A 26186-nucleotide genomic window follows, 5' to 3' on the forward strand; every position below is an offset into this window, starting at 1 on the left:
ACAGATGTGTCCCCCATCTATAGGTTGCTGTTGTGTACCAGATGTATTTGTTCTTTTCTAAAGTCCTGGAATAATTGGCTATTGCTAACAAACCCTAAGTCGAGTGGTAAGTTCTGTTTGTAGCAGAGTTCTGTTTGTAGTAAGTGTCAAATCCTTATTGTTGTGACCCGAAGGTTAAATGTCAGGAATTAGATTTATTCTTATTATCAAATAATTGCATGAAAAACTAAAACAAAAACAATGAATGTTACTGCTAAAAAGTGGTGTTTGTGGATCTCAAGCCTGATGTATCTTCTCCATACACTGTCCTGTTACAACAAATGCTCAATAGAACACCAAACATGGAGCGTTCTGCAGGAATGAGTCCAAAACCGGGAACTGAGTCAGTATGTTTGCATTTCCCGTTCCCTCCTTAATAATTGTTTTGAAACTATTTGCTGTTAAATGCCTTTGATACGGCTTAATGAGAGCTTTTGAGATGCAATTATTGATCATAATGCATTGCTCATTTTGGAAAATGATCTTTCCAAACAAAACATGTAAGTATCATAAACCTTAGTGTACACAGAACGTGCAAAGGAAAGATTCCATTGGCTCGGCAGGCGGATGCAAACGTCCTGGTTGGCCTTTAAAAATCCATCATCCCTGCTTCACTGTATTTCCCCCTTTTGGAATAATACTTGTTAAAATAATAAAAGGGCTGTTTGAGGAACTATATATCAGTGAGGTGATATTATAATATTTGTTTCTTCAGCAGAAATCACAGGGTGGACACGCAAGTTTTGTTTCTGTTTTGGTCTTTTAGTGGGATTTGTTGACAATAGGATAAATAGAGAACAACGCTGAGCTTATCAATGCAGCCAGTCCCATCTGAACTCAACCACAGCAGGTGGATGTAAAGCAGGAGAAGCACCGAATGCCACGGACGGATGTGGAGGCTGAAGGGTGGCACGCGGCTCTCTCTGTGGCAGCTGCGGCGAGTCTGAAATTGTGCAACAAGTGTATATTTCTGCTGAGTTGGCATTTGAGGAATTGAAAATAAGCTGTTGCTGTGGAGACCACAGCCACGGGAAACATAAGAAAGTGAGTTTGGCTTATTCCTTCTCTATGTGATCTTCATATGAGCCATTATCATGGGTCCACCAGGTTCACAGCAGACAGAACCAGGAAGAGACTTGTGGTAAACACACCTCCCTTGATGTGCCTTCTCATAGATTTATCAGTGTTCAGAGTAAACAAGCTGGTCTTAGAATCCAACATCTGTTGAGACGTGTCCAGCCCCAACTCCCCATTTCTATTCAGGTGCATTCATGAGTTGCCAAAGCAAATAGAGAAAAGGGGCAACAAAAGAACAACAAAGACAATGATTCACTTATACAGTAAAAATATATCTATGCATATATTAAATATAATTAAGTATTGCATCTTAAATCCTATAATGGTGCAGTAGGTCCTGTCTCCACAGGTCTGTGCGTCAGGCTCAGCTGCCTCAGTCATGAGATCATATGATGTCATGCAGCTCACGCAGGAGTGGGTGTGTGTGTGAGTGTGTGTGTGGGTAAGACAGTAATCCAACAGACACCGATTGACTCAATATAATTAGCTGCACATTTTTGTCTCAAGGGAAACATATATATTCAAATACGTGGTTAATGTTTTGAATTGATTCCAAATCTGTTATGTTTGAGAAAAACATAATGTTTTGGCTTAAGATTAGTACCTTGTGTTTTTATTTCACATGGACATGAAAAAAACATGTCCATGATGAAAGACCCTTGTTTATATGACCATTAAGCCTGACCATCTCACAACATTTCAAATGTTTCCTGTTACATGATATCAGTGCAGCTCGCTCATGTGTGAGGCTCAACTCCAACGTCATGCTGATACTCACAGTCAGGTTGTACTTAACACAAAGTACAGGTGGTGGGACTGGCGTTGGTCTTCCAGTCATTTGGTTACAAACCAAAATAGAGGACACATTATGATTACCTGATAAAGAAAGACGTTAATGTCCTCCAAGTTATTATGAGTGAAAGAATGTCTGAATGTTTGTGTTTTACACCATAATGCACAAAACCACAAGTAACACGTCATCTTGAATTCACTTTTCTTAGTAAGTGCGCCGAGCAGCATGGACATCATCGTCCGGAGACATGCTGCTAGCGTAGCCGACGGAGGACTGGAGAGAGGACGGAGCACCACAGGAGACAACCAGGATTAGAGGAGGAAGGGTGAGGGGGGGGTGAGGTGCTGAGCCAAGACGGATCGCTGGGGTCAACTAGTCCACCGTAAAAAACACTTTCCCTTTTTATCTGCCCTGAAACACACACACACACACACATTCTTTTCTACGCGTCTTGCTGTAACACACGCTCACAGTGGTGAAGGGTGACATCACCATTTGTTTCCTTTAACATCTGCTTCCAGTGAATTCAGTCCAGATGAACCTAACATGCATAAGCAGTCGAATGGAGAGAAACACACACACACAGCTATTCACAGGTTACCAATAAGTGAGCGAGGAGTTATGATGTCATGATGACAGCCTCTGATACATTCCAGTCTGATCTCTATCACATCATCATGACCCCACTAACTGTCAGATTGATGTACACATGGAAGCTGGAAGATGTAGCGCAAGAAAAAAGATTCCTGGGAGGAAGCGGGGGGGGGGGGGGGGATCAGCCATTCATAGCTGCTCTTTCTCCACATTCCTCCTCCCTTATATGGACAAAACTACTGGAGCCCATCGCTCCATCTCTGCAGCACACAAATGTAGAAGCCACCAAACTACAGACATCTTTTCCAGCCCCATGACCCAAATTTAGAACACGTTCTCCTGGCCAGGAATCTACTCAACTTCTGCAAAAGAGCGGCTGGCACCGGTCTCACCCTGAGCTCAAGATGGATCTACTGGTATCTGGAGTGCCTGTCGGGTCTGTGTTTGTTTGCTCTGCACTGGGTGTGTTTGGACGGGTTCAGGAGGGTACAGGGCCCGGCTCAGTGGAATCCAGCAGCGCTGGCTCAGTGGAAAGAGCTAGAGCCACACAAGAAAAAGAAGGAGGGTGGAAACACAGCAGGGGGGTGGAGGTGGGGAGCGGTGTGTGTGTGTGTGCAGTGCAACTGAAAGAGACAGAAACCCAGTCAGCAAAGACAGATGAAGGGAGCGAGCTGACCTTAAAAGGCGGTGTTTGTGAGGGCTTGAATGTAGTCATGTATGTGCGCTCCTGGGTTGGTTAATGCTTCTGACCGCTGTTAACAGAAGGGTGGAGCGGACTCAGATGCTTTGTAGAGACCCCTCTGTGTCATTGTGTGATTGGCTGTGTGTATTTCTGTGCAACATAGCAGCCTTAGATTCCTGTGTTGTGATTCATCCAGCTCAGTCGGGTCTCCTTTTAAAGTCTGTGAGTGGGTTGTATTGATGCTTAACCCCTCCGTCTGATTTCCACATCCACACAGGCACGCACACTTACCACGTTTACGGTAACTTTGTGTGTTGATTACATGCCCACAGACACACTCTCGTCCTGCCTCAGACCTCGTGTACAGATTACCCAACAGGAAGTGCACATCTGGGAAATGGTCCAGATTTTTCTCTCTTTATCTCGATGCGTCAGCTCCGTTCTCCTCCTGTTCTTCTTCTTATGGAACTGGATGAGTGTTTCATCACGAAGGGACTGAGACAATCACAAGTTGGATTTATCTTGACAACAAACCTCAAACTATAAATCCGTTATAATAAGATAAGGCTATAGCTAAATGCTATTTTAATTTCATTTTCATTTCATGTAAAATGTAGGCAGTAATTCTTCTTCTTCCTCTTGTGGTGACTCATGCAGACAGTGTAACAGTCATCCCGACTGTCTGGGAGGTTAGGGTTTCCCTGGCTCTTGGTCATTTCCTACAGGCGTGTCCGGTCCTCTTCCTCCCCAGTTTCCATTCTCCCTGGCTGGATTGGAATTGTCAAAAAATGACCTCCTAACGCCTATTCCTAACCACTATTCCATGACCTCCATGGAGAAAGTCACCTAGGTCAAGGAAAGATGTTTAGAAGAATTTGTGAAAAGTTAGGAGTAGAAAACTGCAGTTTATAGGGACTCCACTTCATCCCCACGTCTCCTGGCACCAACACACCTGTTCCCACTTCTTGCACAGTGTTGCAGATGTCGCCCTAAGAGACGTCCGACTTCTTGGCTTTTGGTCTTCAATGTGCCCAAAAGGACATTTTGAGCACTGTAACTTAGATCATTTTAAAATGTGTATGTCTATGAATTTGGTGGGGGGGGGTGGGTTTCGGCGTTAGCTGGACGGCGTGCTGCACGGCATGCTGCACGGCGCCATGGAGTTCAGCGGGCTGACGCGGAAACACGGCGTGAAGATCGCGCTGAGTGTTTCGTACACGGTGGAGGACTGCAGCCTGGCCATGGGGGAGCTAGTGGGTCACCGCAGCGTGAAGTCCGCAGCGCGGAAGAACAACGCGGTGGTCATGTTCCTCGACAGCGTGGAGATAGCGGACGCGGTGGTGGTCAGCGGAATCCCGGTGCACTCGTGCCCGTCCTACCTCTCTCCACGCAGGCGGTGAGAGTCACGGTGGCCAACGTGCCCCCGTTCATCAAGGACGAGGCTCTGGTTGGAGAGCTGTCGAGACACCCTGGGTGGTGGTGTCTCCTGTGAGGAAGGTCTCTTCGGGGTGCAAGTCCCCGCTACTAAGACACGTGGTGTCACATGGACACCAACTCCTCATGGTCCTAAACAACAGGGCCCTGGAGCTGTCTACGGTGGCCCTGAAGTGCAAAGCAACATTACAAAGAATGAAACACTTTTACAAAGCTCGAGACAAATTAACATTTTGGAGAAAAAAAATAACGTTTTAGAAAATACATTTACATTTTAGAAAACAAATTTACATTTTAGAAAACAAATTAACAAGACGCTAAACACTTTTACCAATCCCGAAAGAAATTTACAAATGACAGATTCTTCACGGAAAGGGAAAGTACCACATCCCGGAAGTGACGGAAGTGTTGAGCGTGGTGTTTTTGAATTGTCGTTGGTTGTGGAGTTTATGCCGTTAAAGACGTTCATGGTGACCGTCCGAACATGGACTGCGGCCGAGGGATGTTTTGCCTGTTTTGTGGCAAACACATGAACAGCTTAACGCGGTTTTGCTTTACGTGTGGTCGGTGTTTGGTGTTTTTAAAGGACGCGAACCAGACGGAAACACCAAACATACTGCATCATTGCGTTCAATATTTTAACGAGGGCCACTCGTATGCTGTAATCGTGGACATGATGTCAAGTTTACACGGTGTAAACAGATTGGGACATTCCTTTTCATGAGAAACATTTTTTACATTTTTATTCTACATTTTCATACAGCAGCCATATGCATGAGGGCCTTTTGGGATCGAGTCAGATGGGGGGAGATGACAGAACTGTTTGTTGGATTACTTGCAAGTGGGCTTTAAAGTTGTGTTTATGGGTCGTATGTAGGGCCTGGTGTCTGTGTTTGGGAATGTGTAGAATTTGTCAGTAGCAGCATATACGGTTAAATTCAGCTTTGGAGTGTGTGAATGACAACGGGAGGCAGTAAGTGAGTGCAGGGGGAACATTCTCAACTCAGTTGAAATTTACCACTTTAGCACCATAACTTGGTGTCAGGGAGAAGCTTTGTTAAGAGGAACTGCTGTCTCTACCATGTCTTCAGCCCAGTACATCCCTCTCAGTACAGTAAGACAGACTCACTATTCGCCACCAGCTTTTCTATCACTCTGTCTCAAAGAAATCTCTTTCTTTAAAGTCAAATGAAGATCACTTAGACTCAAATATCGATGCAGACCCATAAACAACTGAGCCTGAAGTAAGCTTTTTAAACATATATGCAAGTGATAGATATGCTTCTGTATACATTTTTTATTGAAGAATAATAACACTCCCAATCAGATAGGCCTTCTTGTCTTTTGACCCATCCAACAATATATTTCCTGCTTCATCTTTTATGGATCACATACGATTTCCGGATTATTTACCAATCACAGCACATTTATTGTATCTACATCAACGATTGATAGCTGTAAAAGAAACCCAAGCAGAAACTTTAAAAAATGTACCATAATTTGTAGATATCCCATGTAATTATTCCAAAAGGAGGGACTGTTAAATCTGTGGATGGGTCCAATACGCAGCGGTCTCTTCGCCAGGACACCGCCGTTCGTCCTTTGTGTGAAAAGACAAGTCAATGCAAACGTTCGTCATGTACCTTGAGTACTTCAGAAATGGCACATTTTTGTGTTTCTCCGTTTGTACTCAGAAGACAACCGATTCCTAAACAAAATAGATTTTTCTGTGAAGAGGGAAGTTTAATATGTAAAGATGTTCCGAGTGGAAAGCTAACACGCTAACACTTGGTTGATTCTGGAGGACAGTTATTTCCTTTAGCTTTTACCTTTCCGTCAAGACCAAATGGTGCATGGTGTAAATTCTTTCCAATTCCTTTTATTTTGTGCCCAAAATCACAAAAGACAAATTTACCTCAGAGGGCTTTACAGCCTGCACACACGCAACACACCCCCTGTCCTGAAACCCTCCAATCAGCACAAGAAGAAACCCCAGGGAGAACGGCTGGAGGGGATCCGTCTCCCTGGATGGACAGAATGCAATGGATGTCGTGTGTAAAATGAACACGGTAAAAGATTCTCTGGTTGATATGGATCCCAGTGTTGTGGTGTGTATGGAACGGAACATGTCATAAGGTAACCTTTATTATCTGTCTGCCCCTCAATTACATAAAACATGTTTGTGTGTGTGTGAGAGAGAGAGAGTATTTACCCCAACTGGAAGTGTAGCTTCAACAAGTTGCATAGGGATGATGTCACTGACCGACTGGACGAACCACAGAGGCAAACATCTGTCTCTCATTAATACGCGCTGATTCACAAACAAGCTCATAGATAGAACTTACTTCATCCCCTGTCTATATCACTCACTACAAAGTTAAGGAAACTAAAGAAACATTGCAGAAACAAATCTCATTTTAGGCAATGTTCTTATTCACTGTCTTGCAAAGAGCTAGATGAGAAGATCAATGCTGTCACATGACGGTTTAGTGAATGAATGATCCTTCACATCCAGTGCACATAGTGGTCTTCTATTCAGTCAGGCCAATTCACATTAAACATGATCATGGGTGTACCCCGTGGCAGTGGCAGACTGGGTGGAGGTTCTTCTACTCAAAAAAGGGGACCAGAGAGTGTGCAAATTACAGGGGCATCACACTGCTCAGCCTACTCCAAGGTGCAGGAAATAGTAGAACCACGGATTGAAGACGAACAAAGTGGATTTCTGATTCCTAGTGAACAAGGGACCAGCTATTTACTCTTAGGATTATGGAGGGGCCTGGGAGCATGCCCATCTAGTCTACATGGGATCTATGGACTTAGAGAAGCCGTATGATAGTGATACTGATACTGTGGGTGGTGCTGAGGGAGTATGGGGGGAGGGGCTCCTTCATGAGGCCATCCAATCCCTGTATGCCGAAAATGAGGGCTCTGTTCAGGGTCTGGTCGGTAAGTTTGAGTCTTTTGCGGTGGAGGCTGGCCTCCAACTCTCACTGGAGAGGTTCACAGCCGAGTGTGAAGGGGTTGGGATGAGGATTAGCACCTCTAAATCTGAGGTCATGGTTCTCAGCAGGACAACGATGGATTGCCTACTCTCGGTTCAAGTACCTCGGGGTCTAGTTTGTGAGTGAAGGGAAGATGGAGTGTCAGTTTGATCGGAGCAGCGGGGGCGGTATTGCACTTGCTGTACCGCACCGTTGTGACAGAAACAGAAAGTACCCTCACCTATGGTCATGAAGGATGGGTCATGACCAAAAGAACCAGGTCACGGGTTCAAGCGACCAAAATGGGTTTCCTCAGGAAGGTGGCTGGCGTCTCCCTCAGAGATAGGGGAGGAGCTCAGAGTAGAGCCCCTGCTCCTTCACATGGAAAGGAGACAGTTGAGGTGGTTTGGGCATCTGTGAGGATGCTCCCTGGGCGCCTGCCTAGGGAGGTGTTCCAGGCAGGGTCATCTGGGAAGAGGCCCTGGGGAAGACCCAGGACTAGCTGGAGAGATTATATATCCACACTGGCCTGGGAACGCCTTGGAATTTCCCAGCTGGTTCACCTGGTTTGGGAGAGGGTGCCCCCCGCAGCCCGAGCCCAGATGAACGGTGGAAATTGAGATGAGATGAGATGCGTGTACCTCATTGATGGCAAAAAACATCAAAAAGTCTGAATGGGATCCGATATCGTCGTCCCTGTCAACTTTAATGATTTACTCTGGCAGCACAACTCAATTTGTTGTTAGGGCAAAAAGTCTCAACTCAGCTGTAACGGGGCAGGTACGGACCCACATGCAGTACGACACACAGCACTAGTAGTTCCAATCAGTGGGGTAGACAAGTGCATGTGATTGGCTAACGAGGTCAATGTGATTGGCAGGTGTGAAGAATAAACTGATTAGGAGGGGTGAAGGGTTCATATGACTATCTTCTATGGGCCTGATGAAATTGATCAGTATATTGTTACGCTGAAGCTGCAGGTCGACGAGAAATTTCCTCGTATAAGAAACCATCCGTGGATCCAGTCATTATTCTTCAAAACGTTTCACGTGAAAAGAGAAGTTAGTCTGTGAAACATCGACCCAGTCCAGTCCTCTCAGGAGCTTCAGATACTCCAGTTACCGAGCAGTTACTTTATGAGATCAGTATTAACCCAGAAAATCATTCATTTAGGTCAAAAAGAAGAAGAGTAAGGAGAGGTTTCAAATTAAAGCTAGGGTTAGGGTCATGGCAGCACTGTGTTTCATCAAGTTTACATGAGCCTTGTAGTCATGGTTGCCACAGGAATGGTGTTATCTTCTATCTGGTTTGTTTGATCTGTGCAAAAGTGGGCTTTTATTGCTGGACTATGTCATGACTAGCGCTCGTCTCGGCTGGGATGCCTGACGTGTTTATTTGAATTACTTAAACTTAATCCTAGAACTAGTCTGGTAAAAGAGAAAAAAGGCCGTGTGTTCAAACATCTGTCTGCCAGCACCTCTAAAACTGTCAACAAGTCTCACCCACCTCTCTGAAACAAAGTGCAGGTTGTTTGTTATGAGTCTCTATTGCTTTAGGGTTTCTTAAAAAGCCACAGTTACATTAAAAATAAAATGAAAAATTGGTGTCTTCTTTAAACTGTCAGCCTTCCTTTTTCCCACCCAGTCTCCCTTTAATCTCCCCAAACACTTCACCTTCCCTGCAGCCCCCCCCCCCCCCTCTCCGTCCTGCTGAACTGTAAGCACACAGCACACAGCGAGGCCAACATTCTTCTTTCCTGAGCCAATGCTCAGCTGGAGAGCACTCAAACACACACACACACACACACACACACACGCACACACACACACGCACACACACACACGCACACACACACACACACACACACACACAGAGATATCTATCGGTCTCTCTCACACACACACGCACACACACACACACACAGACACAGACAGATATCTTTCAGGCTCTCTCTCACACACACACACACACACGCGTACACACACGCACTTTAGTAGGTTAGTTTAGTAGGGCAAAGAGGAATTCAGCTCCCCATAGGCCTATTAGAGTCCATCACTAGTTGGAAACAATGACAGGACAGAGAGGACACAGAGAGGTGTTAGGACATTCTTATCTCTCTCACACGCACACCAGCACACCTGCACACCCTGTGTGAGATAGAAAGAAGATGGTACATATGGTTTTCTGCACGGGCAGGTCACATCATACTTCTGAAATTACAAAGGCGCGGTCATGACGTCACCAATGTTTTCTCTAAAAGAAAAAGGGCACCGAGCAGAAAAGAGAAGAGAGAGAGAGAGTCACACCCCATCACGTCTTTTGTTCTACCCGTTTACCAATTAAGGCTCTCGCGCTGGAGGACAGGCAGAGAGAAAGAGAGACAGAGGACCATCTCTTTCCGCCCCACCCTCTGCTTTACGCCACCAGCACCAACAGCCCGCCCCCCCACACCGGGGCTGCGCGTGGGAAGGGAGGACCAGGACCACGGTGCAGCAGCGCGCACACACACCGGGCGCAAAGAGACGGCAGGTTGCTGCTGCGCGCACTGACTTAACGGACCTCAGAGGGACCACACAGGAGACACAGAGAGGACACAGAGGGGACACAGAGGACCACACAGGAGAGGGCACCACAGAGCGACCGCAGGCTGCAGGACCGTGTAAGTAGTCCCGCTGCTCGTGGACCCGTGGTTGGGAGTGAGTGTGTCTCTCATTCGTTACGTGCTTATACACAGTCCTACTGACGCGGCGTCGCGTTATAACGTCTCTTCAACGGCCCCGCGGTGGGTAAAGACGCCAGCTCGTCCCTCTTCATCCTTCGCAGGGACCGGGGCATCGCTCCCGTGTCTCAATTAGGCACCAAATAAGGTAACACGCTGACTGCGCTCGAGCTCTTTACCGGAGGGGGGGGGGGGGGGGGGGGGGCGATGTCCGAGTGCGCGAGCGGTGGCGGCTCGCGCCCCCCGCTGGTGGGCCCGTCCCTCAGGTTTGAACGTCAGGATGTCCCTGCGGGTCTTCACTTGGACAATAACGAGCGAGGACAACACGTAGAGACCCTCACATTCATACATCTGACTTGCATTGTCTCTTAATCTGTGGAGAATGAGCTGATACTATTTTAGGTTAATACAGAACTTCAATCATCCAAAAGGAGTTTACAATATTATCCTCCAGAAGAACAACATTTATTCAGCATAGGGTTAAAAGCCACTTGAAGAAATGTGGCCTTTATGATGTGTCTTCTTACCTTTACTTTTTCCTTTTATATGGTCCCTGTCCACAGCGGGTTTGTTTTTATGTTTGGAATGACGCAAAACAGTTGCACACATATTTATTCTACAGATTCAGAATCTAATCAGGGAAATATTATTAAGATTATTTCATTTTTTATTACTGGCATTATTCAAACTCTCTCAATTGAAAAACGTTAAGAAGTCTGGCACCACACTCGTCATTATCTGTCCCTCATGTTACTCTTTGTTCATGTAGCGTTGTCTCCAACGTCCTCTAGCCTGTTTGGTCCCAACCTCCCTCTACATCCTTTTGTCTTAAACGCTGCCTTTGAATGTTCGCTCACTCTTAAAGTTTGGGGGACATTTTGATGACTTATTGTAAAGCTTCTTGGCTTTATAATAAGGAGGTGATTAGAGCTTGAAGAGAAAAGGAAGTGGCAAAGAGCGTGTGAGAGACCCACCCTGTCCTTGTTTGACACTTCTCGGCCTACTTTCACCTGACAAGTGGCCACCAAAAGACACCCCCCCCCACCCCGACACACACACACACAGTATGTTCATGCAGAAGCTGTAATCTGTCCACCTGAATTTTCTCACCACTTGTGGTTGGTGCCACAGCGTTCATGTAACTTCCTCTGCTCTGCTCCGTCTGGGGTTGATCTTGTGGGGAGAGATGATAAGAACCTACTGGCATTCGGGACTGGTGCCGTACTAGTAGTAGTGTCCTTGAAGGCTCGTATTGTACCGCTGGTTTTATTGCAGATTGGTACTAGTAGCATTATTTTACTAGCATCAGGAGCACTGCGGGATTGGTTCTGTACTTATAGGAGAATCATTAAAGGTTGGTTCTGTACGGGTTCTCTACTGAACCTAAACTGGTATATGTAGTATTATAAATAATCACTAGAGGGAGCCAAATGACAACCCAGCGAGGTCAGTTTGCTGTTCAGATCACAGACATTTCAGTGTGTCTCAGTTCTTTCTGTCCGCGCCCCCTGATTTGTCCTTGCTTTTTTTATTTGGCAAATTCTGTTGAAGCAATACACTGCAAGCGATTACCCTGTTTTCTCACTCTTACTACCAGGCAATGTTTTTTTGCGTGTTATGAAACTCATGTATGAATCAAACCCACTGATGACTGATTAAACATTTCAATGAATCCATTCACTTACATCTAATGTCTTTGTCTTAAATTCCTCACCTTATCTTTCCAATACATTCTGCAGCTGCCCTGCTTTCCTGCTCTGCCATAATTACCATCCACTGTGGTCATAACTTTTCCATTCTAATTTGGGGCGGAAGCCTGTAAACTGGTGCAAGTTAACATAATGAATGTGCCTACAGGGACCAGAACCGAGTTACTCCAAACCGTTTAGACTAGGTAGAACCACCATCAGATAGAGCCACCATCAAGTAGAACCACCATCAGATAGGACCACCTTCGGATGGAATCACCATCAGATAGAGCGACCATCACATGGAACCTCCATCAGGTAGAACCACCATCAGATGGAACCTCCATCAGATAGAACCACCATCAGATGGAACCTCCATCAGATTGAACTACAATCAGGTACAACCACCAGCAGATAGAACCACCATCAAGTAGAACCACCATCAGATAGAACCACAATCCATGGAAACCTGTGAGGAGAGAAAGCACAAAAACTCTGGGAGCAAGTGCAGAGAAAGTAATACAGGAGTAACATGATCCCTTTCCTAGTTCCTAGTTCTTGTTAATACATGTGCTGCAGCATTTTGATTCAACTGGACAGACTTAAAAGACTTATACAAGCATCCTGATTTAAGAAGTGTTCTTATCTGAGAGTTAAAGGACACCTCCTGACCGAAGAGAACTCCAAGAGTCTTCACGGTGCTGCTGGATACCAGAGCAATTCCATTCAGATAAACTGTATCATGTGACAGCTGACTTCTAAGGTGCTCTGGACCTATCAAGATAACTTTTGTTTAGCATCAGAAAGTTGCTGGTCATCCAAGTTTAGATCCTTAAGAGATTCTTGAAATCGAGCTGGCCGGTCTCGTCTGGCTTGATCTGTAGATACAATTGAGGGTTGAAGGGGATTCTCCAGATTCTCCCTCTACCAGACACACACACAAACAAAAAGACACGCATACACACGAAGGAGGGTAAGCACTCTTGGTGTCTTCAGGCCACACTGTGCCTGAAGTCTGTGCTTCTGTCTTTACAACGGCTGCTGTTCTGTGAATACCAGCAAGACTTTCGTTTTTTTGTCTTCTCCTGTTAAAGGAGCACTCCAGCTCACAAAATTGAGGGACTTGTGGTTAACACATTGGATGAACAATAGTCGAAGGTGAAGCAGCAGAGGTTGGGATATCCTGAATTCAATTTAAGTTCAAAAAGACTAGATCCTAAAACTTACATAATCAAACAGCGAGCAGTTTCCATTCTTTCCAATGTCAACAAGTACACCAATGCCAACCATGTGTTGTCCCAAGGCCCTTTAGCTCAATGTAACCCCCATGGCGTGCATTCAGACACTCAAAGCTAATTGTGGTGCCATTAGAATGGTTTCAACATGATCCCAGCGCATCAGGAATCGCCTGCTTAAAAATGCAGAGACGAAAGGAGAACAAGGAGAAAGTGAAGACCAACAACAGAAAGAACTGGAGCTCCTGATGACCTCTGAGACTAACAGCCAGGACGATCAGGTGGCCCCCCTCTCTCCCCATGCCTATAACCTCAACATCAACTTCATGTGTCATATTGGCTGGGCATTATTTTTCCTGGAACTTTATGTTCAATGACAACAGAACACGTCCATCCCCACTTTGTCTCCATTTGTACCGTCACGCTGGCTCTTATAACCCCCCTCTGTCATCCACCCCCCCATCCTCAAAAACAATCAGAATGTGTCTACTAAAGAGGACTTAAAACAAGCTTTTGATAAAGGTGAATCCACATGCCGCATGATACTAGTGCGACCCCATGTGGCGGTTTGGTCAGCAGTCTACAGTGGAGACAACCAGAGGTGGAGTCTAGACGCTGGTGAGCACTGTCTCTTCTGTAGACACGAGGCTGCACACACTGTGACACGACTCGAGCACAGGGATGAAGGCCGGCGCATAGGCTGCATACTCTGAGATAAGCACGCTGTCCATGATGTGCACAGGAAAGGGAAGACACAAACAAACATATCTGTGCGACCTTATTGGGAAGTTGGTGGTACTCATATCCCTCGGGATCTTTTAAATATTTATTCCTCTGCTGCTGGGGACGCATCAACACGAGCGCATGTACTCACAGGGACCCTGAACATGGGGCCTTGATCTTTGTCCATGTGCTACGCTTCCACATTGTTTCTACCGAATCAGGAAACAACCCCCCCACGTCCAACAGTGTTATGGATAAAAGATGGTGTAGGAGGAAGGACAGGACTGTCCCCAAGTAATCCAGAACACATCAGGCAAAACAAGGGTTACTGGGGGCACAGACAACACTGCATTAACCTTCAGGTTTAATAAAATAAAAAAAAAGAGGCAAACATTTTCGGGTTTTTATAAAGAAAATGACCAAATGTTGCTTGCTGGTTAGGACCTGACACCTGAAGGACCTTTGCTGCGTCAGTTTGTATTTCAAATAGCCGTAAAGTTTGCTCTATCAGAGAATTGAGCATTACAAAGCGGGAGGGCGGGACCCGGAGCAGCGTCTCATTTTGTGAAGCTGGCTCCTCGTACGAGCGCGTCACGTGCGCACCAGGACTCCCTTTTTCTGCCTCCTTTTCTCTGCAGAATCGCTATCCGCCGGCTATAAGTGAGTCCCACTCAGTCCACTCCACTCTTGTCTTCCCTCCCAGGCGCAGTGAGGGAGAGAAGCAGAGAAGGAGGGGGCGGCCACGCAGACTCGAGCAGACTCCACCCAGAGAGGACGCCAGCGAACCAAGACGCAGCTGAGAGAATAAAAATGAGCGCTTCACACCCCCGGCTCCACCAGAGCGCCGCGCCCGCTCCCAACGCTCTCTGCACGGACAAGGACGCAGAAATGCCCGCCACGGAGAAGGACCTGGCCGAGGACGCGCCATGGAAGAAGATCCAGCAGAACACCTTCACCCGCTGGTGCAACGAGCACCTAAAATGTGTCAACAAGAGGCTCGGCAACTTGCAGACGGACCTCAGCGACGGGCTGCGGCTCATCGGGCTCCTGGAGGTCCTGTCCCAGAAGAAGATGTTCCGAAAGTATAACCAGAGGCCCACCTTTCGCCAGATGCAGCTGGAGAACGTGTCGGTGGCTCTGGAGTTCCTGGACAAGGAGAACATCAAGCTGGTGTCCATAGGTGAGTCTACGCGTGGCGTTTCGGTCCCCAGGTGCTCCCTCTCTGAGGAAATCAAGTCCAGCGGTGCTAAGCAACAGGCGAGTGTAGAATAGGAGGTGTTCAGGGTCTGCTCTCCAGGCGGTTCCCTAGTCCGGGGTGTAGTGCTTTTGTCTCTGGCTGTCCACTCTGAGCTGGGTCGTTTAGGGAGGAGGGGGTCTGACGTGCGGGGGGGGGGGGCAAACTTTATGGGCCGCGTGTAGTGTAGGCCTGGTTGGATAGTAGAGCTCAACCTGCGCGCCCGCACACACACACACACACACACAGTGCTTGTATCGTGCAGTGGCTTGTGGCTGGGCTCTAACTAGCCTTTAAGATGATGTGAGTTTGCATCCAGTAGAGATGTTCCACTAACGTTTTCTACCTTTGCCAGATGTCACACTCTACTAGCACTGTTCTTGTGGCACATGTACACAGCTCACTCTTTAACTTCCATCATTGATTCCAGCAGCACCGATGATTTTGTCTTCCCAAGCTGAAGCTGGAGTAAATAGCGAGCAGTTGTACATGTACTGATCGGGCCGAAATCCGTACTGTGGTTGCTAATGTAGTGTAAATGGGCTGATGAATAATATAACCTAATATCATATTGGTGCATATTTGCTGTGCCCAATTCAGTCATTTAGAGGGCACAGGAGGCCATTTTAATATTGGTATCAGACCAAGTTATAGGGAACCACCCGATCAGATGTTTTCCCCCTGTCAGACTGATGCAAAAGGAAAGAAACGTTTGTGGCTGCGTCATGTAAATCAGACACAAGTCCCTGTCATCCCCTCCTGGGGAAGTGATTGCTCACTTCATGGTTTCCACCGCACATGTTGCTGCTTCCCGGTGCCATGGCTTGAGAGCAGGTGAAGTGCTCACCTCATGTCGAGCCCCCCAACCTTCATCGTAGCGGACAGGGAAAGGTGGAGCTGCTGATGCGGGGCATTGTACTAAAGCGAGCCACCATGTCTGTTCCTCTCTGCCTCACCCTCCGCTCACTGCTCCTGTTGACTCATTTAATCTGAAGATGAGAGAGCAGCCTCCTCTCCCTTTACTTCCTCCTTTCATTGCCGAAAGTGGGCACACCCAGTCAGCAACTCTCACCACAAGTTACAAAACGGCCATCGCCGCTCAGCATAGATGCGCGGGGTCCCTCCCTCGTTCTGCGCTCAAAGCTCTGTTTCCTTCCACCAGTTTTGATGTCCACACCTCTTTCATTTCTCCTTTACTTGATACGCAACAGTGGCCAGCTCACACTGCCCTAAAGACTTCCTTTAGACGCCAGTCCTTCTCTGCATCCAGAAGGCCGCAGTGGTGGAGTGTGGAAACCAACTAGGGGTCAAAGCGCAATCCTAAACACTGGATTAGTCATGTCAATGAAATGTCAACAAACCTCCCTTAAAACAATTAAAAAAAAATTCAATTTCATTGTACATATTTAAAAAACAAACCAGTAAATGCTTTTGTACTTGGCAAGTCTTTCAAACAAAGTCATTATTATTATTATATTATGTTAATCAGTGAGGCTGTGGAGAGAGCCACGCTAGATTTAATGCTAAGCTAATGTGCAGAAACGAGATTGTTATCATTATCTTGATTAACGTGTTTGCCAAAGTGACTAACTATAGTTTTATCAGTTAGTTTTTTTTCAATGAATTACTTTTTACTATGTCCTTTTCACCATACTGTATGTGGTTTGCTCCTAAGCTGTATATAAGAATGCCTAGTAGTCACTGTGATGTCACTCATTAGTTTTGAAGCCTCAGGTGGCAGTCGCCATCTTGTTTTTTTTTTTTTTTGCAACCAGAAGAGATAAAAGAGTGTGGAGATCCATACAACTGAACCCTGACATGTTTAGGTGACTAAAACTCAAATCAAAATGAACCTTCATGAACTGAAAAAAATACAATCAGTCATTTGTTATAATCGAAAAACACGGACGCCGTAGAAGCCACCTGTCAATCACAAGAAAGCCCCGCCCTAAATCAATTGAGTTGATGACTTAGTTTGCTACCTTAATCCCCCGTTTACACATTTTACACGGGTACAAAATCACTAGACGAGTAGTGATTTTCTCCTAGACGTGTAAACCAGTCCCCTGATGGATGTTAGAAAGAATGCAGCTTTCAAGCATTATAGCACAGTTAATCTCGTGGATCGCCATCTACTGTAGTGATGAGACGCACAATGTCAAATGGCCTGAGGCTCTCCAGTATGTCTCATAAAGTAACTACGTGTGTCTGTTGAACGGCGGTTATTGGGCCAACTCATAACTTTGTCCCTGCCAGCGGAGACATGCAGGTTGAAACAGTCCCCTTGTGGCAACAACCAGGCTGTCTCAATCTGTCCATTACTGAAAGAATGAGATCAACAAGAAGTCTTCCTCGGGGGTGAATCTGAGCTGCTGTAACTGCAACTTGATACAGATGAGAGCGTTCTGAAAACACCTAAGCAATGAAATGCATTCTGGACGTATCCATTCCAGTACGGCGTGGAGTCATCTGATTCGCTTCTACTTCAAAACGCAGCTAATGACCACATGCTAGCTACTAATGTTAAACTGAATACATAAGCGAGCTGTTTTTGCTTTTTAGTGCACACCTACCCAGCTTTACAGGAACAATTTTGTTCCTTAATATCATCGCCTTCTGTCCTGATCTCCAGCTGACCTGGTGGTTCTCATTTACCCTGTGATGTGTGGCTTTAGCTTCTGTCATTTGAATAGGTTTTCACATCATGGATAAATCCAACCCATCCTAAAGACTGACTCTGAATGCAATTGGATGACATGTGATCAGGGCGAGCAGTGAGTGACTGTGCTCCATGGAAACTACCTCTGACTGCTTGACAGAACGGCAGGAGGGGGCTGGGCTTAGCCAGAGGTCCATTACAGCAAGAATGCTAAAGCAACCCCAAAACTCCATTAGCTGAAGACTACCTGTGCATACCCACCAGGGGAATGCAGTCTGATGTCATGCAATGGCACGTTTCAAATGTGGTGGGCGAAGACCACGCAGGAATGTGTGCCCAGAGATAACTGAGGGTCAAAATGGATCACTTCCTGAAAGCCCTTTATCATTAGCATAACTTCCTGTCTGCATAGGCGACAGGGGACCGGTCCAGTGGACACAGAGGATCAGCGGTCTCATTCGGCCCAGGGTTATTCAGGCTACTGCATTCCATCAGTTGGAAGTATGCCGCATGTTCACACTGAACAAGCAAACACAAAGCCACATATTCTATAACTCAAATATTGCAATTGTAAATTTCCATTTTTGGTATAAACGACAATGCCACAGCACATCCTGTAATTCGAAAGCCTTATTTGTAGATGGAATCAAACGGTGCTGTGAGGGTTTGTTGTAAGTGCTTTGTGTTCCACGCTTCACCTCCAGACGCACACGTTGTCAGTGTCAGGGCTTTGCTCCTCTGGTTCATCACAGGTCCCTCAGGGCATTTTAGGAAAGCTGCCTGGTATTTGTTAACCCCCCTAGTTCATTTTTTGGTATGCCTTGTCCTCTCCCTCAGCGTGTTCCTCTACGTGCAGCTTGTGTTTTCCCTTTTCCTTTCTGTGACTATCCCTTCAACATGTTCCTCATTTCTGGTCCATCCTCAGAGGGGGCTGTTGTTAGTGCGGGCTTTTGAAAATGTCCCACACAGCACTTTTCCTTACTTTACTTTTCTCCTTTTCTTTACTTTTCTTTTCTTTCTGCCCCCCCCCCCCCTCTCCCTCTCCATTTCCCTCCCTCCCACAGTCTGTAACCGGAGCCTTGGGAATGGGAGGGCTGCCAGGATCCAGTTTGCTTCTGCCCTTTTAAGGCTAAAAAAACCAGGAGGAACTTTTTCCAGCGGCGGGAGGGAGGAGGACTGGAAGGAGTAGAAAGGAAGAGGAGGAAGTGTAGTGCCGGTGGAGGGAGGAAGTGAGGAGAGAGAGAGCTCTGGGTCAATCATATTCAGCTTTTGGATGTTTGAGGCTACATATGTCTGCTTCTTTATGGGTGTGTAGTTTGGAAATAATACGCCTTAAATCACGCACACATGTGTGGAAGATACCAGCTGAGTGGAATATGTGACATGGCCTTGGAGACGAGACAAAGGTTTGGTCACTGTGGCCAAGCCCTCTTTTCCAGGCTTGACGGAATGAATGTCTGGCCAGAATACACAATGTTATTGCACATGTTTCAGTGATAAAGAAGAATTGGCTACATGAAGATGAATTCAAATATGTGCACTAAAGCTAATTCCTGGTGGTATTCAGTCACACAGGCACGCCATGTGTGGGTGGATCGATCATACAAAAGGGGACAGTCCTCGCGCCGTGTTTGCTCCTTTTGCAACATCTCCTGACTAATGTGCACCAGATGTGGCGTTGCTGGGGCTCCTCTCGCAGCTCTCTCCTCCCTCGCCCTCCCTGGGGTGCTAGGATCAGGTCAGCCTGTGGGTCAGGGGTTGCAATGATGTCATAGTGATGCCGCATGAGGGGGGGCAGCAACGAGCTTAATAGATGAGTCATGGGAGTTTTGGGGGCAGCTGGAGCATGAACCACTCCTTACGGTAGCCTGGGTTAACTCTCCCCCCTTTATCTGGGGCGGGGGGGGGTGAGTCGGCAGAGGGGGAGTGTGATCCGCGGCGGTCTGTGTCCGTATATGGGCCTCACCAGGCTCTGTGCTGTGGTCTGACGGGAATGCTGGCAGATTCCTCGGATGTTTAGTGGCCTTGATGGGAAGTGATGTGACGCCGGCGCTGTGCTCGCTGGTCGTCGCCTGCTGCTGTCACAGCGCTTCAGGCTTCTTTGTGACCCAAATTTTTGTTTTTGTTGTGCTGCAGTGTCGAGGTGGCTGACACACAACACGCCTCTGCTCAGGCTGCCTTGAATTCCTTCTGCGAGTGCTGACCTGTGGTACATTTTTGTCTTGTCTTCCCTCTGTCTGACACTTTCTCTCCTTGCGATCCAGCTCTGCTCAAAGCCCCGTGTTGTGTTGCAAGACTTGGGACCCTGCGACGGGCCGGTTGGTAGCGCTGCACGGAGGCCAAAGAACCCTCAGCGGCTTTTAGCTATGTCATAACTGCCTTTTGTTTTCTAGACCCCCATTCATCCCGACCCTGGCCGCACTCTCTCTGCTGCTCTGGGACAAACGGCTCTCAGATCTTCCCACTGCAGGCATGAAACATCCAGCCCCCCCAACTGCTGCCCCATGGCACGGAAGAGAAAAACAAGCACTCCCAAGTGGAGCTTTTATTGTTTGAGTAGAGCTGCTGCTATCAAGTCTAGATGGCAATAACCAGGCAAATGACATTGACCTCCATAGATGTTTTATGTCGTTTTTCATCTCCATTGTTTACAATCTCTGATCCTCATCGAGGGTGGAAATCACAAGCCTGCTGAACACAGCTACAGTGGGATCACACATTCCCACAAAGAGCACTTAAACTCCTCAGATTCCCCTCGAAGTCCGGCGTACTCCTTCAGCGCCTCCTTTAGTCTAGTCTTCACAAGGAGCACGACTGTCCTTCATTCACATCAGATCCACCCTTCCTCAAGGATGGACCTGCATAACCAAGGCTGCTCTTGTGCAATGTGCGACTGTTTCTCCCCCCCCCCCCCCTTGGCTGGGCTAGATTTCCTCCCCCTCTGTTTGAAAACAGATAAATGCCTTTGCTGGGGCAGCACCCAATCACGTTGGCCCATGTGTTCTTTCATTCTGTTGCAACTAAAAGTCTTTGAGTCATCGGCAAGCATTAAGGTAATATTACCAGTTGTTTTTATGGGCCAACAACATGACCGCACATCTGCCCCCTTCTCTCTACCTCTGGAGTCTAGACTCTAAAGCTATCGTAGATGGGAACCTGAAGCTGATCCTGGGTCTGATCTGGACCTTGATTCTGCACTACTCCATCTCCATGCCCATGTGGGATGAGGATGAGGAGACGGATGATGGCAAACAGAAGACACCCAAGCAGAGGCTGCTGGGTTGGATCCAGAACAAACTGCCCGAGCTTCCCATCACAAACTTCCACAGGGACTGGCAGACGGGCCGGGCCCTGGGGGCCCTGGTGGACAGCTGTGCTCCAGGTGAGTGTGTGTGTGGCACAGTCTGTGTTTCACCATGCGAGTGGAGGAAAGGGTCTAATGACCACAAGCCAGGTACCAGATGCTACTCAACACCGTTTTTAGGAATGTTAGTCAAATCAACGTTGAGGTAAAACTTACGTGTTTATTAATCTTCTACAGAATCTGTTCATTCTTTCCGTTGAGGGTAACACTTTCTCCCAGAATCAAGACTGTAGTTGTGAGAATCATTGTATATTCTGAAAATACCGCTAACTCTATCCGTTCCCTGAATAAAGCATTGAGGGCAGAAAATCTAAAAATAAATCTACTGATAAAATTGTCTGTGTAAACGGATTGATTCGTTAACGCTGAAAATACAATTGATGGAGCGACCTGTCCTTGTAATCACTACGGTGCCGCCTCTCCATCCTGCAGGTCTGTGTCCTGACTGGGATCAGTGGGACCAAACCAAGCCAGTGGACAACGCCCGCGAGGCCATGCAGCAGGCAGACGACTGGCTGGGCATCCCACAGGTGAGAGGCGTGCTGCGTTCTGGTGACAGTCCCCCAGGGTTTCGTTGGCACGGCGTAGCGAGCTGGCAGTTGGCTCTGTGGTTTCCGCTTTCAGCTGACAGGGCCGTCCCCGGCTGTCTCTGTGGGCTGTGGGACGTCTGTCTGAGTGGGAACTGCTGCGTCGCGTGACAGACTGCAGTGCTGTCTGAGACACGGAACTGTTTTGTGGTTTTAGGCGTAAAATCACAACATTGCTCATTTGCTTTTGTGGCTGGTTCAGTCTCCATGGAAACTAATCGAGCACGGTGTGTGGGTGCACCGCTTCCCTCCCACCAGTAAACAAGTCACGTGAACATTGTCGTTGCCCGTCCCGGTAGGTGATCACCCCCGAAGAGATCGTGGACCCCAATGTGGACGAACACTCCGTGATGACCTACCTGTCCCAGTTCCCCAAAGCGAAGCTGAAGCCCGGCGCACCGCTCCGACCCAAACTCAACCCCAAGAAGGCCCGCGCCTACGGGCCAGGTACGCGCACACACACGCTGTATTTGTCTCCAACTCGCTGGGGGTCAACCAGGGTCACACTTTTGTTTTGTCCAAACGCTCCTCTGTGAAGGTGTTGAACCCATCGGAAACGTTGTGATGAAGAAGGCTTTGTTCACCGTGGAGACCATCAGCGCCGGGCTGGGGGAGGTGCTGGTCTACGTGGAGGACCCCGCGGGACACAGAGAGGAGGTGAGACACCTACGCGGGCCTTTGTAGGTCAGAAAGGAATCCATTACGCAGCCTTCGAAGATGGGAAATGTTCCCCACTGTCCATATTTATATTCAGAAATGTATTCTCTGACTGACAAACTGCTACTGCAGTCCTGAGATACTTAAAGTAGGCACTTTGTAGGTCATCATGTCCTAACATGCTGTAAATACTTTGAACTATGTGTTCCAGGCTAAAGTGACCGCCAACAATGATAAGAACCGCACCTACTCCGTCTACTACATCCCTAAAGTCACCGGCATGCACAAGGTGAGCTTCATGTCTCCTGTTGGATGACTGGGGGTTCTAGTGGGCCAGGAGGCTGGTAGTCTGTGATGGAAAGTACCTTTAGTTACGTAGTTGTAGTCTCCTTCCTACTCCACCAGTTTCACATTCAAACAGAGGTGTCAAAAGTATTCATATTCATTACTCAAGTAGAAGTCCAGATACTTTCACTTCTACAAAAGTATTTTCAAAACCTTGTCAACTCAAGCTTTTTACTTAAGTAAAATTATAAAAATACTAGTTTTAAAACTACTTAAAGTAAAAAAGTTAAAGTATTGAAAGGGGAAAAAAATGTCCATTAAGAACAAACGGTCCGTCAGTCCGTTACAACATGATGGGAAGGTGCCTTCAGATCAAGTGACCTGCCGGTGGATGGAAACAACAGAGGGACGCACGTATCGACACGCATGCTGTATGACTTAAACAAAGAAACATGTTCCAGTGACTGCTAAATGACACGAGTGAGGACACACACGTTGTTCCCATTAATTAGACTGCAGTGTCTCCCCATGGTTTACTACTTCATAGGGGGGCGCGCGCGCATAATGATGGGGAGCGGTCGGTTATCGAACAAATACAGAATCCCTTTGTTCATTTCTAAAGCCTCACATTAAGACATACCTCACTTTATTGAAGACGCTGCGCTATTTGCAGGTCGCTGTGTTGTCCCAGATTATCAATAAAGTTAGAAAAAACACGAAGACTCTAACGTTACATGGACTTTGCATGAGGAGGAGGAGGCGTCGGGTTCATGTCGCTAAATACCAACTGAGATCACCTTGTACCGTGACCACAGATCTGCCGTCCTGAAAAAGATCCTTCACCACTTTACGCACCCAGCGTCACTTTGATTTGCGTCATCTGATAAACCAATAAGGTGTCTGGATGGTAAATGTTTACACTTCTCATCCAACCACAATCAAGTTCCAGCAATCCCGACGGCGCGATTATCTGGATAGTTCTTTTGGGTGTTTTTGAACGGTGACAAGCCGGAAAACAATCCGAAATGAAATAGGAGTAACGAGGAGATTTTTTTAAAAATGTAATAAGTAGAAAGTACAGATATTTGCGCGAAATGTAAGAAGTAGAAGTAAAAAGTTGTCTGAAAAATAAATACTAAAGTATAGAGACCCAAAATGTTTACTAAAGTACAGTAACAAAGTATTTGTACTTTGTTACTAGAAAACTCTGCATTCAAATATGGTACTTTTTTAATTTTTCATTTATCTCAGAACTGGAGTGACTAATTTTGCCTTTTAGTTTTTATCGTAGTGTAAGAAACTTATTGGGTGCATTGTCCAAAAGCTGGAATACAGGCAGTAGACGTTGTACAAATCAGGGCCAGTATGGTTCTTTCCAAAAGAACTATTTACAGGGACTAATAAAATTGTATTCATCATTTTTGACCTAACAGACCTGCCTTTTTCGGTCTTGTTTAAAGATTAAAACAAATGTATTCATAGGTTCTAGGACAGTGATTCTTAACCTTGTTGGAGGTACTGACCCCCACCAGTTTCATATGCGCATTCACCGAACCCTTAATTGCAGTTAGGAAGTTGACTCCTACCACGTTCCATTATACATGTGAATCCATATTGTACATATTCATCCGACCACTTTCTTTTTTTGCTCGACATAGTATGAAGGGATTAAAATATTAAAGAAATCACACGACGTACCATCACAACAGTCACAATTCGACCACTGAGCGCGCCAAATTCCCTGCAGCACAGATAGGCCAAGCAATGTTGCGTGATCGCCTGCACCCAATGATGGCCAAGCGGAGTGTGTCATCACGAATCGTATGAGTCGGGTGTGTGTCTTGACTGACTCACTGAACCCCTGGGGTTCGATCGAACCCAGGTTAAGAACCACTGTTCTAGGACCAACTAACAAAGATGTATGATGGATCTCGTTGGGCATCAAGCAGTCTTCGGGGCTGACGGGGAAACCTGCTCAAAAGAATCAATCTGACTCTAGTGCTTCATTAATACGCTGTCAAATGTACAGTTCCAAGTGCAGACCATTCACTGCTACCCCTAGGGGTCAAAGCTCAAACAGGGATTGTAGTATCGCATGTACATGGAATTCACTCAGACTAGAATAGATCGCCCCCCTCTGTCCCAGCGATTAGTCAGTATCTGCCTGATACCTGACCAGCAACACGAGCACTGTATTGTCCGTGTGGCTTGCAGACGTTGAGCTCCTCCTCTGTTCTGCTCTCTAGGTGACGGTGCTGTTCGCAGGGCAGCACATCTCTAAGAGCCCCTTCGAGGTGGAGATCGGAAAGTCCCAGGGAGACTCCAGCAAGGCCACGGCCCAGGGACCTGGCCTGGAGCCCTCTGGAAACATTGCCAACAAGTCCACGTACTTTGACGTCTACACAGCAGGTAAGTGAGGTCCAGGTGCTCTGCCTTGGTGCCTCTGACTTGGTGTCCACGTTGACTCTCCTCCTGCTCCTGTGTCTCAGGGGCCGGTGTTGGCGAGGTGGAGGTGATGATCATCGACCCTGCTGGCAAGAACAACACAGTCACCTGTAGCATTGAGGACAAGGGCAACAGCAGCTACCGCTGCACCTACAAGCCCACCCAGGAAGGCCAGCACACCATCTACGTGACCTTCGCCGGCGGTCAGATCAGCAAGAGTCCCTTCACGGTCACCGTGGGAGAGGGTACGGGTCCTAGTAGAGCGCCATGGGCACCTGACCATGTTTTCTGCAACATTACTTCAAAGTGTAATATATCCATGAAGGAATATATAGATAGTTGTGTCTAATGCTTTCCTGTCTTTTCCTGCTGCTGTACGGGATGTCGTGTGCTCTTCCTTCTCCTTGATAGCGGCTCGGTGGTATCTCTCCTCTCTCTGGGATGGCCTCTTCCTTATGCTGTCATTTCCTGCTTCCTGGGATCTTTTTTGGGTACCCACTGTGTGCGTGTGTGATTGCATGACCGGGTGGAGCTGTGTGGTGTGTGTGGATATGTGCCTGCTGTACATGTGTAGTGTGTTTCTTCTGTTTGTGAAGCTCTAAACTCAACACACGTGATGGAAGATTCACTCCAGTTGTCTTTTGTGTGGAAGTGTGCATCCTTCATAAAAAGTGCCTTCCTTAGGACATTGGTGGTGGTGCATTTAGAAGATATATATAATGTGGAACAGAAGTTTGTCTGCGCTGTCCTTTAGACAATAGAGATAAAGATAAGTACAGAGTTTCTAGAGATAAAGAGAAGTACAGAGTTTCTAGAGATAAAGATAAGTACACGTGCTGCTCAGCCTGTCCGTGGCTAAAACCACTTATTTTCGCACTATTTGTGTGTGTGTGTGTGTGTGTGTGTGTGTGTGTGTGTGTGTGTGTGTGTGTGTGTGTGTGTGTGTGTGTAGAGCTATTCATGACTAAAACGTTGATTGCACAACAC

General features: G+C 46.9%; 1 protein-coding gene across 2 annotated transcripts in view; it reads left to right on the plus strand.

Annotated features, from left to right (window-relative positions):
- The first annotated feature begins 9792 nt into the window (after positions 1-9792).
- The window catches only part of flna (filamin A, alpha (actin binding protein 280)), a 34648-nt gene continuing 18254 nt past the window's right edge, over positions 9793-26186 (plus strand). The window contains exons 1-9 of one of the 2 annotated variants that reach the window (XM_062562905.1): positions 9793-10262; positions 14672-15148; positions 20992-21243; positions 21658-21755; positions 22112-22259; positions 22351-22469; positions 22681-22758; positions 25001-25163; positions 25244-25444. In XM_062562905.1, the coding sequence (XP_062418889.1) occupies positions 14779-15148; positions 20992-21243; positions 21658-21755; positions 22112-22259; positions 22351-22469; positions 22681-22758; positions 25001-25163; positions 25244-25444 (1429 nt within the window). In that variant the 5' untranslated portion in view covers positions 9793-10262; positions 14672-14778. The remainder of the gene's footprint in view (positions 10263-14671; positions 15149-20991; positions 21244-21657; positions 21756-22111; positions 22260-22350; positions 22470-22680; positions 22759-25000; positions 25164-25243; positions 25445-26186) is intronic. The other variant, XM_062562907.1, reaches the window with a different exon arrangement.

Source organism: Pungitius pungitius, chromosome 1, assembly GCF_949316345.1.
Source record: "Pungitius pungitius chromosome 1, fPunPun2.1, whole genome shotgun sequence".
Lineage (NCBI taxonomy): Eukaryota > Metazoa > Chordata > Actinopteri > Perciformes > Gasterosteidae > Pungitius > Pungitius pungitius.